The sequence below is a fragment of the Xiphophorus hellerii genome, chromosome 6, assembly GCF_003331165.1.
Source record: "Xiphophorus hellerii strain 12219 chromosome 6, Xiphophorus_hellerii-4.1, whole genome shotgun sequence".
Taxonomy (NCBI): domain Eukaryota; kingdom Metazoa; phylum Chordata; class Actinopteri; order Cyprinodontiformes; family Poeciliidae; genus Xiphophorus; species Xiphophorus hellerii.
Genome location: NC_045677.1, coordinates 18,733,820 through 18,752,883, shown reverse-complemented (window position 1 = coordinate 18,752,883; position 19,064 = coordinate 18,733,820). Strand labels below are relative to the sequence as shown.

The 19,064-nt window shown below is 35.8% G+C and overlaps 2 protein-coding genes across 3 annotated transcripts in view; one reads left to right on the top strand and one right to left on the bottom strand.

The window, feature by feature from the left end:
• LOC116722074 (corticotropin-releasing factor receptor 2) overlaps positions 1-8,799 on the top strand; it is a 44,185-nt gene extending 35,386 nt beyond the window's left edge. The window contains exons 9-12 of one of the 2 annotated variants that reach the window (XR_004339710.1): positions 799-885; positions 3,703-3,838; positions 4,278-4,319; positions 5,949-6,023. Coding sequence is in view for 1 of the 2 variants with exons in the window: in XM_032566186.1 (XP_032422077.1) it covers positions 799-893; positions 3,703-3,838; positions 4,278-4,319; positions 5,949-6,089 (414 nt within the window). In the remaining variant the exon portion in view is untranslated. Of the gene's footprint in view, positions 1-798; positions 894-3,702; positions 3,839-4,277; positions 4,320-5,948 lie in introns of both variants that reach the window. The other variant, XM_032566186.1, reaches the window with a different exon arrangement.
• Positions 8,800-14,152: 5,353 nt separating this feature from the next.
• On the bottom strand, positions 14,153-18,765 carry myl13 (myosin, light chain 13). The gene is made up of 5 exons (XM_032566187.1): positions 18,582-18,765; positions 16,890-16,917; positions 16,354-16,503; positions 14,889-15,062; positions 14,153-14,803 (listed from the first exon to the last, which is right to left on the bottom strand). Exons 1-5 carry the CDS (start codon positions 18,687-18,689, stop codon positions 14,697-14,699), a joined length of 567 nt encoding a protein of 188 aa, XP_032422078.1. The 5' UTR covers positions 18,690-18,765; the 3' UTR covers positions 14,153-14,696.
• Between the last annotated feature and the right edge of the window lie 299 nt (positions 18,766-19,064).

Sequence of the window (19,064 nt, the reverse complement as noted above, 5' to 3'; positions counted from 1 at the left end):
AACAATAGTCTGACTGTATACTCACTTCATTTGTAAGTGTTGTGTTGTTGCATAAACTGTGCTGAAGTCTTCTCTCTCAGCTGCAGTTTGTTTATTGCTTGCATGTACAGCAATTTTATACATTCCTGTTAGAAAGTGAATTTTGGTCAGAAAACAAACTCTGTGCTTTCTGTCGTCATAGAAAGCACAAACATGGTTCAGGACCATGCTCTTCAAGACACTAAATCTTCTTCTATGTGTGGTAGAGCCTTTTTATAGGAGAAGCCATAGGTTGAAAGTTTTTTTTTTTTTTTTTTTAAACCAGATAAACACATCATAAAATGCCTGCATTGGAAAACAAAATAACAGCTGACTGTGACTTCGGTTTTATGGCTTCATATTTTTTTGGCACTAGTTTAAACACAAAAGTGAGATGTTTCAAAAATAGACCTATGAATAAAAATGTGAAACAAAAGCTGTTCCTGTATGGCATCCAGATTTTGGATCTATAAATTGAATCTTACTATTTCCAAAAAAAGAAAAAAGACTTTTTGTGGGACAGTTTTATACCACCCCATACAATTATGTATTATTATTGTAACTACCTTGGATCCTCTGATACATTGTGTTCTTCCCTGCTTTGCTTTGAGTTGTGCTTTGACTTGGGCTGTTCTGTGCTCTCACAGCTTACAGACAGTGCAGTAAGCTTACCAACAGCTCACTGAGCTGTCTGTTCTCACCAGATAATTGTCTTCTGTGTTCTTCACGCCAGGTCATTACCACAGAGCTCAACTATGTTTTCTTCTCCCTTTTTGCTAGATAAACTTTGTTTTCCTCTTCAACATAGTACGAATTCTCATGACCAAACTGAGAGCTTCAACCACATCAGAAACAATTCAAGTACAGGTAAGAAAGTTTTGTGTATGCTTGTGTCGATTGTCACGCTTTTTACTTCTTCGGCTTTATGTAAAAAAACCCAAAAAGTTATTTTTGGGTCTGAAATACACTTTGTGGTATACATCATAAACATGGCTCTGCTCAGACTGTGCACTAGAACACATTATGGGTTATTTACTTATAAACTGCAAGTGTTGACACCTGGGATTAAAACTCCAAATCATCAGATCCTAATTATATTCTCTACTTGCAAATTAATACATGAACACATCATACAGTGACAGCTGCACGGCAAACTTGCATTCAGGTCTGCTGATGTTTCTGAAAAAACTGATGCCCATTCACATTGATCAGTAAGACAAATATGCAAGAGAAACATCCTAACAGACAAACTGACTTGCCTTTTTATCCATTGTTAGATTTATGTTTCATTTTGCCCGTAGCGAGTGTCACCCTGCCCATGTCAAAACCCTTCACTGTGTTCGAATAATCGAAGGCCAATGGTTACAAACAAAAATTTTCCTCATACGCTTTCTTTGAAAATAAAAATATTGTCATCTTACCATTTAATGATTGCTGCAAGAAATTCTGTCATTTTACAGCTAAGATCAAATTAATCTGCCATAATAATTGTTCCCACTTCATCTTCTTGCCTTCTGTGTTTGCAGCTGTGTTGTCATGGTTCAGTCACCTTACAAAAAACCAATGGTAGGCATCAGGTTTGGATTTAATGCTGTGAACACAGTAGAAAGGTTTTGGATTAGATGTGTCTGTCATGCTTAAGTCCCATATCAGAGTGAGGTTGGGGTGATTACAGTGCTTTTTGCAAAATGCTCTTTTATTTAGTCCCACCATTAACCACTAGAAAAAAGTGGAAAATCTCTTATGTGCCTGATTGCTAAAACAGCAAAGCTTGTTTTCAACAGCTGCTATTAGTGTAAATTTTTTTTGACTTCCCATGGGAACATGTTGAAGAAAACAAAGTGTTTGTGGCATCCCAGCTCAGACTATTTATATTCAAATTCAAGGTTTTGAGGCTGGCTTGTGACAGGAGTTTGTTTTTGTGAGCTTTGAAGAGATAAGCAGATGGTATAGCAATATGTAAAGCATAATCTGCATAACATGTTTTCTTTTAAATGTCATCTCCTAATTGTTTCCAATCTGAATTTACATTTGTTTCTAGTGTTTATCGGTAATAAACATTAGGTTTGATATAAATGTCAGTCATCTGTTATTGACAATCATATCACTACATTTTTATTTTGTTTTGCTTAAAAAGCTTACTTAAAAGCATTTTACAGTGGAGCATTGTTTGTTTGCTGCTGAAAGAAAGTTATATACTGTAGTTGTGATAGACTGTAAATTAATTTACATTTTTGCTGACCTATTGATTTGTTTTCTACTATTATGGAAAGAAATGCAGCACCATTTATTCATTTTGGCTTGGTGCAATCACAACCTTCAATGTATTTTAATTGGATTACATGGAACAGATCAACACTAAGTAGGTCATAGTTGTGAAGTGAAACAAAAAACATAAGTGGTTTTCAGAATTTAAAAATAAAACAAAACATAACTAAGTCAGGACACAGATAAACAAATGATTACAATTCAAATACCAAAAAGTCAAACAACTCAGGAGAGATAAGTAGATGGTACATCTACATGAAGAGCCAGAATCAGAAGAGCTTTTCAAGTGAAAACTGACTCCCCTCTTTTTTGCCTTTCTCTGCTCAGCTCTCACTCCTAGTGGTTCTGCTCTGCTTACAGCAGAACATACAGTATATTGGTACACAAAATATTTACCTTACCTTCACTTATTGTGACAAAGTGGTTGGCCAACCACTTTGTCACAAGGCCAACCATATGTGACCATACCACTATGTGAAAACAGAAAGGTGGACAGACCTGACAGTCAGGTGGAGAATCTTTCTGTCCTCTCAGTCAGTGATGATGAGGAAAGTGCATAAAAAAACTCATAAATATAACTGACACCCATAAACAAAGCAACATCTGGCTGCAGTATAATATAAATTAACAAAAATGTATGATTATGAAGGTTATGTTTGGTAGATTTGTCTGCAAAGCAAATAACACAGACTTGTTAATTTATTTTTGTGTTTAATGACAATTAAAAGTTTGATTAAAATATTACACAAAAGTACTGATTGATGCTTTAACATTTCAACAGAATAAATACATAAAATTAGGCAAGTATGAGGCATCTCATAAAAACACTGAATGCAAAAAGATTTATGCAATTAATAGAGCTGAACTTCCCATCACTGCATCCAGTCTGTCTGAGCCTGAGCAATTATTAAAGATACTTGGGTACAAGTTTCATTTTCCAGATTTGCAAAGCTGGTAGAGATGTACCACAGAAACATTCTGGTGTAATACTAGTGAAAGGTGATTGCACTAAGTATGGACTCATGGGCAATGAATACAAATGGACAGCATACCTTTCAAATTTGTATAAAAAAACCCAAACATTGTTCTCCTTTAACTTTATTTTGCATTGGTGTCTCACCAAATACTAAGTAAAATGCAATAAAATTTGCCCTCATCACAGAATAAGGAATATTCAAAGAATAATGTGTGTGGTCTTGGAAGGAGCTGTTTAAAAGTCACTTATTGAAAAGTGGTCATTGGCTTTCAAAGGCTTTCAGAGATAGATACAATCTCTGACTATTTTGTGAGTTGATACTGTGATGGAGAAGTGTTTTTTTCTGCACAATGTCATATGATTCCCAGAGTAAGATATTTCTGTAAGTAAAAAAAAAAAAAAAAGAAGCTGTTGCTCATGTTAATTCCTTGTCTTTGCAGAAAAGCTGTGAAAGCTACACTCGTCTTGTTACCTCTGCTGGGGATCACCTACATGCTGTTTTTTGTCAATCCGGGGGAGGATGACATCTCTCAAATTGTTTTCATCTATTTTAACTCCTTTTTACAGGCTTTCCAGGTGAGAATGATTTTCTTTCACACACTACAACAGTGGACAACCGGTCAGTGTTTTTTTTTTTTTTTTTTTTTGCCAGAGCTGCATCATTTATTTGATCCGCTTTCGAGTTTTCTGGTGGGAAGATAATTTGAGCTAGCATTCTGGCTGGCATTCTGGCTGTGCTTAGACAGTCTATTTCCCTCCTGCCTTATGTTCTGTACTCTCACATGTCAAGATTAGCCGGCCCATGTGGGCTTGATTTCTGCTCTGTAGCTATTCCTTTTATTGGTGTATTATTATTTTTTTTTAATCTATGAATAAATGGAAGGTAGGGCTGGTGAATCATATTTTTTCTGGAGTATAAGGGTAATAACTTTTTTTATGTGAATTGTGTCTTATAGCATTTGAAAAGATATGGTCTTATATTTTACTTATGCTGATAATTTGTCTTATTCTACAGGGATTCTTTGTGTCAGTCTTTTACTGCTTTCTAAATGGAGAGGTAAGTCATTGATGTCTAATGGAAAAACATTAATCACTCTGGGTTTTGATTCATAGTCCTAATAAGTCCCATATACGTCTCCTCAAATATTTTATTTTATTTTTTTTCTAAATGTGTTAAAACTTAATCTGACAGAAGCATCTTTAGCCAAAATATATGTTAAGAACTAGACTGAGCCACACAATGAAATTTTCAGGAAAGTTATTCAACTAATTAAAAATAAAGGCAAATTCACAGAATGCCAGTACCGTAGTTGTCTGACAGTAATTAAAACCAGATACTTTGGTTGCCTCTTCCATTAAGGAAAAAGTCCAGGCTTTAGGGCTTGCTTGACTGTTTTAAATGCTTCTAAAGATCTCTTTTTGCACACACAGTGGAATTCAAATAGAATGTAATAAAATACTTTTAAATCTAAAGCTGGAAACTTTTGTTCGCTTTAAAATGTTAAAATGTAAAGTTACAAAGGCAAGTGATTGCTTATTTTATACTCAAATTAATTTAGTTTAGCATTTTCTGCAAGATTTACTTTATGTAATATTATGCTAAAAACTATTCCTATATACCAATGTTTTCTAACACTGTGACAAACTGTTAAGGGAAATATTTTATGTACCAATTTATGTTATTCTTGCTGTTATTATTATTATTATTTATGTAGATTTATTTTTCACTGTGGCATAAATAAAAATACTTTTTTGTTTTCAGAGTTCTCTGTAGAAGTTAATACAAACAAAACGTTGGACAATTTGATAAATCTACATGTTTTCCCTCTGGACAACAGTTAGATAACAAGGTCAACACCACTTCTGTTTGTTCATAAGAGAAGTTGGAAACTGAAACAGCTGAAGCTCACTGTCTCAGTCTGCTAATTCTCAATTTTATAGAGATAATATGGAGTCGTGTATTGATTGTTGCTAGATTTGATCTTTTTTGAGTCTGATTATGATTGTTTGTCACTGATACCCAGACTGCCAGTCAAAGCAGAGCGTGTTTTGTTTGGCAAAAACCACAAATTCTATTGACAAAATATTGTGCATTAACTATTATAGAGTTTTTGAAGCTGGAAACATGGAAAAGGTTGAATAATACAGCATTTATTGTATTTTATAAAACAATAGCATATTGTTTGCAATTTGGTATATCTAAAGAGTAGAAAAATGGTCTTGAATTTAGCCTCCATATGTTATCATATTTATATTTACTTATTTAAAGATGTTTCATCCTATATCTGTAATGTTGGTAAGAATGTCGATAAACAGGATAACATGATGCCTTATCTGCAGTTGTCTGCTTTTTTAAAACCTTCAACTTCAATCTTCAGTTTTTCTTGTCCATTCCACTTGAAAAGGAAATTGATGCAAATCTCATGTCAAGGCACTTTGCAAGACAACAAGATGCAATTTTCATTAAAAAATATATAATATAATCAATCCAATCTTACAGACAAATTCAAATTCACTTACAAATTCAACCTGAATTGCATGTACCAATTAGATCCTCTTTTACAATACAGTGAAGTTCAGTTTAGCCTTAAATGTGTTTCAGGTTCATAAGTCAGAGGTTTACATTTTATGCAAGGAAGATATATATTGTCTCTTTATAATCTGCTGATTTTGCTCAACATTTCAGGTCCGTTCTGCAGTGAGGAAACGATGGCACCGTTGGCAGGATAACCATGCCCTTCGAGTGCGAGTGGCACGAGCCATGTCCATCCCCACATCGCCGACCAGGATTAGCTTTCACAGCATCAAACAGACCACAGCTTTGTGAGCGTGGGAATAAACTTTATCCCTTCTGACATGCTCATCCACAGAACACAGAACAGCCTTCATGATTTTGGTCCAGCATTCCAAATTAGGCTAAGTACTTCACAGTAAACTGCTTAGTGTTGTGTGTCTAAGTCAACAAGACACTCCTTTTTACTGCTGAGGTTTCAAATGCTCATAAATTAGTTTGTTAGAAGATGCATTGTTTTATGGAAATGTACAGTGTGTAAAGTACAGGATTTGACATTCTTTGAAGAGTGTTTTGCAGCAAAGACAAGTCACCATTCACCAACAAAGTAGGTCTTGCTATGCTTTTTATTTCTGTCAAATAGCTGCTTAGTGGTTATTTATGGGAGGACAAGAATTTAGCAGAATCTGCAACTCATACACTCATAGACAAGACACTCTTGTTATGCTGAAAGAGTGCAATCGATAAAACTTGAACTGTAATTGACCACAATGCAGCCACTTGTCTGCCAAAACAACCATTTGTCTTGAATATGATCAGAAACCTAACTTAAAAAAAAAAAAAAAAAAAAATGAAAACAGTTATTTTGGATGGAGGTGGTAAAAGGGAAAAAGTTTTGTCTTATTCTGTTCTGCTTTACATGTTATCAGGGCATTTGTTCACACAATTTTACTTTCACCTCTCCTCTGGCTATTTGTTCCCAGCACTCTTATTTCTCCTGTGTGCAAAAACAAACAAGAGGGTACCGACAGAAAGAAGAGTCTACTTCAGGACATGTTTGATGCCACTGGTTCCCCAATCCCAAGTTAAATCTCGAGTCCAGACAAGCAAATCTAAGATTATAGTTATTATTTTAAGAAGTGAAAGTGATTCTTAGCCATTTATGCAATATTTGCATATAGAGCACAAAGTGTTGTGCACGGATTTATCATGCATGTGAAGTGAAAGCAGATTAAATTCTTTTTGGCTTTATGAAATCCTCGTGGCTTTCTCATAATCAGTGTCACAACTAAGCTTTTGCTGCTGAAGAAGGGAAGCCTGATGGAGAGGGAACCAGTCACATCCCTAAAGACGCGCTTCGGTCAGGTCAGCGTATTCTCTCAATGTAATGCCAGCTTTTACGTCTCATAAGGCTTATCCCACAAAGTCATGGAAACAGCCATGTGTCTGCTTTGGTATTTGCCCAAAAAACTTTTTGCTGAGGGATTAAAAGAGGATGAGAATTATTGGTTTTTTGGAAGAGATTACAAAAATAAAAAGCATGTATTTTATTGATGATCTAAAATGCTGCTGATGTTTAAGCCTGACTCATCAGATCATCTGCATAATTCTCTAGAGTTGTTGAAAATAGATTTTCAAAAATAAGTGTATTAATTTTTGAATTTCTGTTAATACTCCAAATAAACTCTTAGCAGTTTTCTGTCATTTTGATGCCACACAGTGCGTCAGTTAAATAACAAAATGTATACATGTGTATCTCAGTACATTAGAATATCAGCTGAAGTTATTTACAATACAAATTAAATACAGACATTTTTTTTATTTATAGTATTTATTTTTACTCTGTCTCTCCATTTGTTCTGAAGTCTCTGAAGCATTGATTTCCAAATGAAATGCAACATTTGCAATTAGAATAGCCACCACACTTTTTCTTTCCAATAAACTTTCCATTAAAATACTTGAATAAATCACTTTGTGAGAAGCCTGCCTCTTTAGCAAAGATCTTTTCTTTGAGGAAGATGTTAGTGACCTGTTACTGGACAACTGTCATGTCAGCAGTCCTGACAATAACTGTGAAGGATATAAGACGAATTTGTACGAGCCATAAGATTATGCTATAAGATAACATGCTCTCAAATTATTGTTAATTAGTGGGATCTAATAAGATTTTTGGAGAAACTGGGCTTTCATTACCTGTAAGGGATAATCAGTAAAAATTAACAGTTGAAGTACATCAAAGTGTGATCAAGCTATGTAGTTCTACCTTTTTTGGAATAGATTGGTGAAATCAAATAACTTTTTGATAATGTTCTAGTTTATTGAGAGACACAATACTTTCTGGAGTATACATTGTAGGGTTTGATAATAGTTTGACCAAAAACTCTTTTTTTCAAAAACTGTGTTTAAATGGCTTGTATAAAACATAAAATATGTAAACATCTGTTTATGTAAAAATGTGCTTTTCATTGTTCACTTTGTAAACTTGTGTTAAACTAAAGCAAATTTGTTATTGCTGTTCTGTTCTACTGCACTAGTGTAGTAGAACAGAACTACATTGTTCTGTGTAGTAACTATCTACCCCAGACTGATTTGTTGTAAATATTATATCTGCTTCACTTCAGAGTCAGGGCATGTGAAGCTGTACTACAGCACATCTTTTCAGGATTCCTACAGGTTAGATAAAGTTAAAAGGACTACATGATGCTACTATTGTAAAAATGTGAAATAATCTTATAAAAAAAAAACATTTATTTAAACTCACCAAAGAGACAACCTTTGTTTACTAACTTACAGTTTTTATTGTCTACATATTTATATTGTTGTCAGTGGACTATAGTTAATGAATCTGTTTTTAACATGATTTTTTTACATCAATCTCTCATGAAGTGTAATCAACAAAGTCAGATGTCAGATCTGTAGATTTTAAGGAAACCACCCATACTGCCTTACAAAACAAGAAATGTATTTTTGTGAAAAGGAAGTTGTCTCTATTGGTTAAAATAAAATATTCTGTGTTATTGTGCCATTGATTTTTACTCATGTCTGAACAACATACACATTTCAACTGACTCTTGTCTTTCACAATATGCAATAGAAGAATATTTTTTGATGTTACAACAAATGTTCTAGCTGATTTTAAAGGGGGGAAAGGGGGTTCTGTAACATTATGTTACACACACACACACACACATGGACAAACCCCCCCCCCCACGCACATATATATATATATATATATATATATATAGATATATATAGTGTGAGAACCACAGTCCAGGACGAAACAACTAAGATCCATAAATATATCAGGGACAAAGCCTCAACAGACAATGTGCTCAGTGAATATCTCAGACAACAGGGAACGGAGGTTGAGGTGCCAGAGATACCATCATGGCAGGACAAGCCCCTACATGGGATGTACCACCAGCAAATAACCCAAGTGGCTGATATCAGTAAATCCTACCAATGGCTGGAAAAAGCTGGACTCAAGGACAGCACAGAGGCCCTCATCCTGGCCGCCCAGGAACAGGCCCTAAACACCAGAGCAATAGAGGCCCAGATATACCACACCAGACAAGACCCAAGGTGTAGGTTGTGCAAGGAGGCCCCTGAGACAGTCCAGCACATAACAGCAGGGTGCAAGATACTGGCAGGGAAAGCGTACATGGAACGACATAACCAAGTTGCAGGCATAGTGTACAGAAACATCTGTGCAGAATATGGACTGGAAACCCCGAGATCAAAGTGGGAAACACCCCCAAAGGTGGCGGAGAACGCCAGAGCTAAGATCCTGTGGGACTTCCAGATCCAGACAGACAAAATGGTAATGGCGAACCAACCAGACATTGTCGTAGTGGATAAACAACAGAGGAAAGCCGTTGTGATAGATGTAGCAATACCAAGCGACTGCAACATCAGGAAAAAGGAGCACGAGAAACTAGAGAAATACCAGGGCCTCAGAGAGGAACTGGAGAGGGCCTGGAAGGTGAAGACCACAGTGGTGCCTGTGGTCATCGGGGCCCTCGGGGCAGTCACCCCCAAACTGGACCAATGGCTACAACAGATCCCAGGAACAACATCAGACATCTCAGTCCAGAAATGTGCAGTCCTTGGCACAGCCAAGATACTGCGCAGAACCCTCAAGCTCCCAGGCCTCTGGTAGAGGACCCGAGCTCAGAGGATAAGAACCACCCGCGGTGGGTGAGAAGGGAATTTTTTTTTTTTATATACACACTGTATATACAGTATACAGTTACTTGATTGTGTTAAAAAATGGCACTATGTGCCTGAAAAATGCCATCCTTTCCAGCGTGTTTCAGCAATAGTATTTTGATGATTTACCCTTGGTGATGAACTCCAAGTCTTTCTTCCATCATCTCAGATTCTTTTCAGGACTCTGGCACTTCATGACATTACTTTTATTCCAGTTGAGAATATCTCTGCCATGGACATGAGTAATTTAGGACTTAACTATATCTTATTTAATGGATCTTCAATTTTTGAAATTTCTTTGGAATTAATAATGTATTTTTAATTTAATTCAAACAAAGCCAACATCAAAATCCATGTAAATACATGTTTTAGATAATGTGATTTTGATATTTTAACACTAGTTGGAATAATTGTTGCTTTTCTGATATGCAAAACCTCTTGGCTCATGTTATCCCTTTTTTGTTTTAAAAAATTGTGTGAAAATTTAAATACTGAAACACCACGGGATAGTGTTATTCTTACACAAGGATATAGCCGAGCATCTCAGACAGGCCTATGCCCAATAATGCTAAGTAATCTGACATTTCCAGAAATTGCACTATTTTTCATTTGCTTTTCCACAGGAATAAATTCAGCTGTTTTTTTTTTTGTTTTTTTTTCACTGCTCACATACAAATCGTTCCTCTCTTCTGGTAGAGAGGAAAAAAAATCCACATGTTTTATGATATGTAAACACTGTAAATAATTATTCATTGAAATGTCATCATTTTAAACTAGTGATGAAAAAAAGATGGCGTAGGAGAGAGCGCTTGCTAGATGTAGTTTTATACATTTCGGGCTCGAGTGAAATGGAGCAGAAACTACAGCCTTTGCCAGCAACCCTCAGGACTCATCTAGCCATGCATCCTCAGACAAAGAGATAAGACTCTAATATGCTGTAATGAATGCTTGTTGAATCAACTAATACTCCTGATAGTTGTCAGCATAATGAAAGAGGAACATTAGATGTCAGGCTTTCCTTTACTGTTAACTAACTAACCTAAATTGCATCACATTTATGTAAATTGCATTTGAACAGTTATGACCTTATCTGAACATATTACAGTTTGGGCTCTAAAATGGCAACAAAACTGAGGTGGATGTATCTGATGAGGTTCAAAACTGACCAGATTTAAACAAAAGAAATCGTCGCTGTGCTTGTTTATTTACTGGGTGATAGATAAACGTAAATATCTATCACCCAGATTTCTCCTGAAAACTGAACTGACAGATAAATGTATATATTGAGTTTGAAGAAACGGTGGTGGGCTATAAGTCACAGGCTACATTTTGACCACTGCAGATTCTGAAATAATGAACAAGAGCGAAAGCCTAAATGAAAATTGGTTTTCTTCCAGAATCTATTACACAGGATTTAGATTGGGGAGAATGAATCTAGTTTTCCTGGAGGAATCTAAAGACAGTAAGGTCAGATATTGCTGCTGAAAACAGCAGTATACAAATTTCATGTCTTTTATTGCCCATCATAGTTTCATTTATGAGCTTTATGAGATATCTACACAGTATGTCTATCACAAAACAGTAAAAAAATACGATAACCAAAAAATAAATAAATAAAAAATCAAGTATGTGGATTAAAATGTTTAGAGTGAGGAATCTAAAGCCACAAATGCAATGAATGGATGGAAGAAAGACAGGAATATTTTCTTCCAAAAACACTTCCAGATCTGGCAACAGTCACTCAGAATTTTGTAGGTGAATATGTTTATGGGCTGAAGCAACCAGACTTTTGGATAATAAGTGCAAGTAGTTAGATCGGATGCAAAAGCAACACTGATCATCACCAAAAGAAGAGCAAACCCACAGTGCAATTTGATGGGGACAGGAATTAGCTATGGGCTGACTTATTCTCACTTGGAACAAGACCAGAGATCTCACAGTAAAGTCCTTTAAGGCCAGGTTCTTGAAACATTTGCACACATCCCTGGTTCCAAACACCTGAATGAACTGTCTAAATTGTCCCTTTAGCAGTCAAGCTCTAGAGTTCTGCTAATGAAGCAATTACTCAAGTCAGATGTGTCGAACCAGAGACATGTTTATGTAAAAGTTGATGGAATTGTAGCCCTTAAGAACTAGAGTTTATGTCACCTCAACTCAAGTTTAAAAGTTATGATTTTTTCATGATTCATTAAGAAATCATAAGAATTTATAAACACCATTCAATTTTGAACTAAAAACTTGAGGGACATTGTTAAGAAGGTTTTATTTTTCAACAACAACATGGCATCACAGGGACAAAATTAAGGTTTGGCGACAGCCTAGCCAAAGTTCAGAACTAAATCTGAGAGAGAATCTATGCAGTCACATGAAGATTACTGTGGAGAAGAGATGTCCTAACAATCTGTACTTTGAAGACTAAGTTAACTAAAACTACCAGTTGAGGTGATTTGGATTGCTAACAGAACGCAAAAAAGCTGAATACTAACATTTAAAAAAGCTGAATGCTAACATGAAATCAAAAGGTGGTTCATGAAAGTGTCAATTTAAGTTTTTTTCGCATTTCATAAAAATGCGTATATTTTTAAAAATGATTCAAGCCAGTTTTATTTTGTTATGTCACACAAAATCTCACCATTCAGCCGGGGACTTTTATATCCACTATGTATTTTTGCCAAGCTTACTCCCAAAAGAATGCAAAACAGTCTTTAAATAATAAAAGAATTGAAACTGCAAGTTTACAGTATCATAGCTAAAGAAATCTGTACTTTCCTTCTCTAGCAGTAGGTGGTCTTTCCTGTCTTGTTTCTTTTTCCGCTTTCCATATTTATTTATGACAGTGTCCCCTGGTCACCACTTCCTCCCTCTGTAGGTGGAGCTCTGGATTCTTGGCAGACTGACTCCACACAGCTGTGGATCATCTACGTACTCATCACCATGCAAGTCCATCTTCTCTGAACTTCCCTCCCACTCATCAGTTCCTGATTAGACCCTCAGTGTTCTGTTTTGGCTTTTACTTTGTCCTCTCACCAGCTTGTTAACATCATATACATGTTTTCTTTTCCTGTTCTGTGTTTTTCTCTAGAATCTTGTTTTGGAAATTTGACCTTGTTTCACAGAGAAGACAGCTGATGCGCAAAGAAAAGTGTAAAATCGAGTGAGAAACAGCAGATCAAAGTAGGTGGCATGTAAAAAAACATAACACATTGCCGGTATAGGTGGAGTTTGGTGGTAAAAATAGTAACTCCACCTAGTTTATGTATCTTTTTTGCTTTAAACAATGTTAAGGAATCATTCTGCTTTACTTAATATTATCTTGACAAAAAAGTGGGCAGAGAATTCAAGTCAGGAATCAAACACCAGCCAAAAACATTGAGGATTGTCAACCTCAGTGTAGCATGAGCCTGCGTGTTCGCAGTGATTTAATGTGAACTAGCAGGTAGGAAATGTCTCATAGGTCACAGCTTAGATGTCAGCTGAAACATCTACATTTAGTGAAAATGAAAGAAATAGGATAGGAATAAGAGTGTGTGTTTGCTTATTGGCAGTGTAGACAGAGGCTTCCTCAAAAATCCTATTTATAATCCTATAGACAAAAAATTAATGTATTGCAGTTAAACCCTTATGAATAAAACACAGACTAATTGGAAAAGCAAGACTTCATCTGCACCCATTCACTGTTTCTACATTTTACACAACCACTGCAAAAAAATTGGAAGAAAGCTAGTAGATGCCCATTATGATGAATTGATCCAGTTTTTCTTGTCAAATTGGTTTATTAAAAGTTCAGCCACTTTAGATTTCAAATACGAATTGCTGATAATTTCTGCAAATTAAGGGAATGTGAAACTAAATAAAACTAGAGTTTTGAAGGAGTTTAAGAAAAAGATGAAACTATTGTGAGAAGCTGTTAATGCAAAGCATTCTGAAAAAACAAAAAACTTTAAAACTGTCTTAAGTTAAATAAAAATGGCTGTGCTAATCACAGAGCCTCATTTTGATCTTCGATCAGGTTAGATTTTTAAAAATAGTTTTAAAAATATTTCTTTAAAATATATCAAAGTAATCATGCTGCCTTATAAAGAAATGTTGATCAACACCTCCCTCTGCTGGCTGCAAAGGGGAGTCCACGACCTATCCTTTGGATAATTAATAAAATGTTGCCCTTTGGATGATGATGATGATATTTTTTAATGTAATACCAGATTTGCTAAGAACATTTCTATTTGTAATTTTTACTTTGTGTACAGGTATTCATTATAACTAATTTTAGGATAATTAATTTCCCTGTGACACTTAAGAAATCCTAACATATAAGCAGTTTTTTGGGTAATCTTTTAATATTTCTTGTTTTTAAAAACAATAGCCTGTCCTGTCAAAACAGTGCAAAAAGCTGCAAAGGATTCCTCTGAAACACATAACACAATGAAACAAATATATTTATGCACCATGAGCTGAAAAATGTACAGAGAGGCACCACATCAGCCTGATGAGACTTCGAAAGTGAGATAAAGCATTTATGAATTTGTCTTTCATAACACATGCAAATGAAAATTGTTCAAAGTGGATTTGACAGACACGTAGACTCCTTTTGTTTAAAAGATGACAAAATCATTGCTTAGCAGTGAAGAAAATGACTTTTTCTCTTATTCCAGTTGGCTTTTTATGTATCTTCAGATGTAGCACCAAAATCACATTAAGGCTCAAAGGGCTATTTTATGATGCCATGATGTACTTTACGAAAGCTTCATAATTTATACAGCCATTAGCATCTTCTTGGTTTTGCATCAGCTGCTCCACTTCATCCTCCCTCATCTTCTCACCTGAAAGCAGCGACACTGTCAGCTCAGTGTGCATCATTGTTACCAGCGTCTTATGAAATCTGCTAACTAAGACAATTTCACTCACCAAGGGTTGCCAGGACGTGTCTGAGCTCAGCGCCCATCACTGTACCATTTCCCTCCTTGTCAAACACCCTCAAACCCTCAACAAAGTCTTCAAACGTTCCACGGTTCTTGGCTTTGCAGATGTGTTGGTAAATTGGAAGGAACTGGTCAAAGTCAAGCATCTTGGTCTGCATATCTGTTGAAAGTATTAAGAAAGAACAGTGGTTCCTAAAGATTTTCTTCTGGGCCCTCCCCCCAGTGGTTCCCAAAGATTTTCTGGCCTCCCCTTATTGATTACAATAAAATCCCCCCCCCAAAAAAAAACAATCAACTGGGCACACACATTGTTCAACCAGACATAAACCTATACACATATTTTGTTTTCAAACTCCACTGAAGTTTATTTCACACTTCAGGTTTCAACAAAACACACTACAAACCATCTTCACAGTGAAACACTTTTGTGTAACTGTTTTCTTTTTTCTTTTTCATTCATCTATACCGCCCCCCTCCCCTGTAATGGCGCGGGGCCCCCCATAGGGGGCGCACCCCACACTTGGGAACCACTGAGAACGAAGGTTTTGGGCGATGTTGTATTGTGATCTAACCTTTAATTTGAATCTGTCAGGTACAGAGATTTTTCTGTTCACTTTAGATGACCAGATGAACCCAAGAGTTGTTGTTGCAAGAAATGTTTGTTTTGCATTTTATGCTGCTTTATTTTCCTGCACTTTTGACATGTTCATCATCAGCTGGTTTCTTTAACAGGTCACTGAGTTCTGAATCCAAAGTTTAAGATCCTGGATAACCTAAAAGCCAGTACCAGGAGAGGATCACCTCACATCCCCTTTTAGGAATGACCTCCAGGTGGACAGAACAACTGCTGGAGTAGAAGAGACTTATTGTGTAACCAGGAGAAACACTAAGGTGGGTAAGTAAGGGGTTCTCAGGAAGTAAAAAGCTTAATTTCACCCAGAATAGACAATATTTGATTATGTTTTATGGCCAATATTCTGGCCCTTACATATACTTGATAAATGTAAGGGCTTAGGTCAGTTTAATTCTCATAGGAAAGAGCTCCTGATGAATTGTAACTCTGAGTCAACAAACATGATATACAGTACTATGAACTGTTTTCCTCAGTGTATTTTTTTTAATTAGTTAACATCTAACTCTACACATTTGACAAAAAAGACATTGATCAATAACTGACTGTTTTCTTGTTTATTCTTTATTTACATTTTTATCAACGAAATTGTAATTATTTTACTCAGTGGGAGGGTGTAATTAATGCTTCAGATCAATTTCATTTTTTTTGATAAGTCACTGACTGTTTCACTTTAATCACCATTGAGACTGGATGATTTCTCAACGTTAAATATTTAGAAAGTAGCTAATAGATGTAAGAAAAAAAACAGATGGCTGCCCTCAATGTGATAAAAAAAAAATTAAAAAAAATGAATGACTAAAATTGTCATACAACCAACCTTCAGCTTTGGGCTTCCCAAGGACATACATGATCTCCACATTGGTGGGATTCTGGCCCAAAGCCCTGATTAGGTCACCACACTGCGCGTAAGTTATTTTCATCTCACTGGTTGGTGTTCGGTCAAACAGCTGGAAAGCATCTTTGAAGTCTGTGAACAAAAAGAATAGCTAACATTCCTTCTGAATTTTTTTTTTGCTCATTTCTGTGTCATCTGAGAGCATGTGCAGATCTTTCTGAAGTAATGATCTATAATGGCATTCCTCAGATAAAAGGAAGCGCTGCAGCTTCCCTGAAGGGTTCCACTCTGCTTTGACTGGCATGCACGTCACATGTTTCAGAGGACACTGACTCGAATAGGAAATAATTCTTTAAAAAAATAAATAACATATGTTTGATCTGATGAAACACCAGCTGTTGCAAAATGTTTCTCACACATTTAGAACTATGCTGTGAGTGCAACCATTTATTCTCTCTATAAATAACCCCAAGCCCATGCAACACAAAGGAAAAAGCAGCAGCTCTCTAAAGCCTCACCCTCAAGTTGTTCTGGTGTAAATTCCAGCTGGGAAAAGACAAACCAAACAGAGCAATTAGAAGACACTAATCATTCAGAGCAGCAAATAAAAAGTTAATTGAAAATAAAAATACACAAACTTGGAGATAATTAAGCAGTCTCTTTTCTTTCTTCTATTTTGAAAAGCAGTAAATACCTTTCTTGATTATAATCCAAAGGTTTTAAGTGACGTTGGATTTAATTCCTCCATCTTTTGACATATTAACTCTGCACTATAATGTTGAATTCATCCCAGCTTATTTTAGGTGCATTTGGTGAATATTTTCAATTGACTAAAATGTAAAAGAGCTCAAAATGTTCAAAATGACATAAAAAGAACACTTATTTCTGCTCAATATTCCACATTTGTTTTTTTTCTGCCAAAATAATAAACCATATTTTATTTCATAATTATTTGTGACATTATTATGATTTTTTTTAATCTCACTCTATATTACAGACATAATAAGGTCATGACAGCACATTCATTTGAAAAAAAGTCCTTCCTGATATAAAACAATCAAATCAAATAAAAATAACATTAGAATATCGGACTTTATAAAACAACTGTTCTACATTTTTAATCTGCTTTATTAACCTTTCAGTGTCTAAACTAACTTGTTGTTTCTCAAAGTCTAAAAATCAATAAAGATATACAATAAAATTAAAAACTGTGGTTCAAAATGCAGAAGGAGACAAACTTAAACGTCACCATCCTGTGAGGCAGGAGGCGTCCATAGTTTATAAGTGACCTTGGATCAGTCAATTGTTACCACTTGAACTCTATATGCTACTGTGGACTTTGTTGAAGTTTATTTTTAGGTGCACTTTATTTTAATAAAGAGAAAGCAATATATTTAAAATGCCCAAGTAAAAAAAGAAATAGCACGCTTTTAGAAAAAAATAAATAAATAATTGAAACTATTCTTTTTTTGTTTTTTTCAGCTTGAGAATGGACTACAATTTCAATGAGATATTCATTTATAAAGAGAGTGTTTGTGCATGTTGACCCTCAGTTTGATTCATCAAGTCTATGTTTAATGTCTGGATTTCTACAAAACCTCAAACCACAAAGTCTCCTACAAACTAAGAGAAAAAACACCCAAACCTTATCTAAGCATGTTTTAAGATAGAACAAGATGGCTATAATTATCTATATTTTTCTTTCTTACCAGTTTTCCACCCTTGTTTCCCTGTAACAAATAGTGTGGGTGGTCTGCTATTTGCAGAAATAAGAAAAAAAGTCATATTTTGTGGCTTTAACCACACTCTATTGTAACATGGCGGCTTGCTCGACCTAAAACAACATTCATCCTCTCAGAAAGGGGCCAAGTCAGCATAAAGTATATTTTCCATGATGTTTAAAGCACCAGTTAGTTTGCATCTGTACCTAATACTGAGACAGGCTTGCAGCTTCCTTCAATAAAATATCCCATTTGGTTTTGTGTGCTTGTAATTTACGAGATATTCTACAAAGATGGGGAATGAGAGAGCTAAGGATAATTAGCTGCAGTAAAATGTTGGGCTTGCAGTGCCAAGTTTAGATCACTTGGGGTCTCTGATGTTCGTCAAAAAGAATGAAGTCAACCGAAAACATTATGTCTAAATAGAACAATGTGATTCTATGCTAAATCATCAAATCATTTTTGCATTTCTAATTTAAAATGTTTTACCGTTACTGTTGCTGGGTCAAATTCAGGAGTCTTTGGGCGCTCCGGTTCTTGGGGCTTAGGGGCCGCTGGTGCAGCAGGCTTTGGCTCTTCCTTCTTCTTGGGGGCCATTTCTAGAAGCACTCAGGACTGTGCAACAAAATGCTGGACACTGCAGGCAGGGGTGGGTGATTAGGGCCTCCCTTTATGTTCTGGCCACAGGTGTCACCTCCACCACCCCCTCTGTGCCCAACCAGGCTGCGAACAACAGGGAGAGGACTATAAAAGGATATGGCTTTGTGGTTCTATTTAAGACAAAGGTTTGTTGTTCTCTGAGTGTGTCTGTCGGGGTGTGTGTGTGTGTGCGAATGGAAAACTAAATTAGCTAAAATCCCAGGACAACAACCTTCTATTAAACAGGCTATTTTAATCAGCAGAAGTGAGACCTCATGCATATTCACCAGTCTTCAACCGCTGACCTTGTTCGATGAAGTGTGGCAGTTATTA

Bases quoted from the DNA above. Each gene is read 5' to 3' on its own strand.
- myl13 (XM_032566187.1), bottom strand. From the start codon at position 18,689: ATGGCCCCCAAGAAGAAGGAAGAGCCAAAGCCTGCTGCACCAGCGGCC. The intron at 16,918-18,581 runs GTAAAACATTTT...GTCTTTTCCCAG, and splicing joins TTGACCCAGCAACAGTAACG to CTGGAATTTACACCAGAACA. The intron at 15,063-16,353 runs GTTGGTTGTATG...TACTTTCAACAG, and splicing joins TGGGAAGCCCAAAGCTGAAG to ATATGCAGACCAAGATGCTT.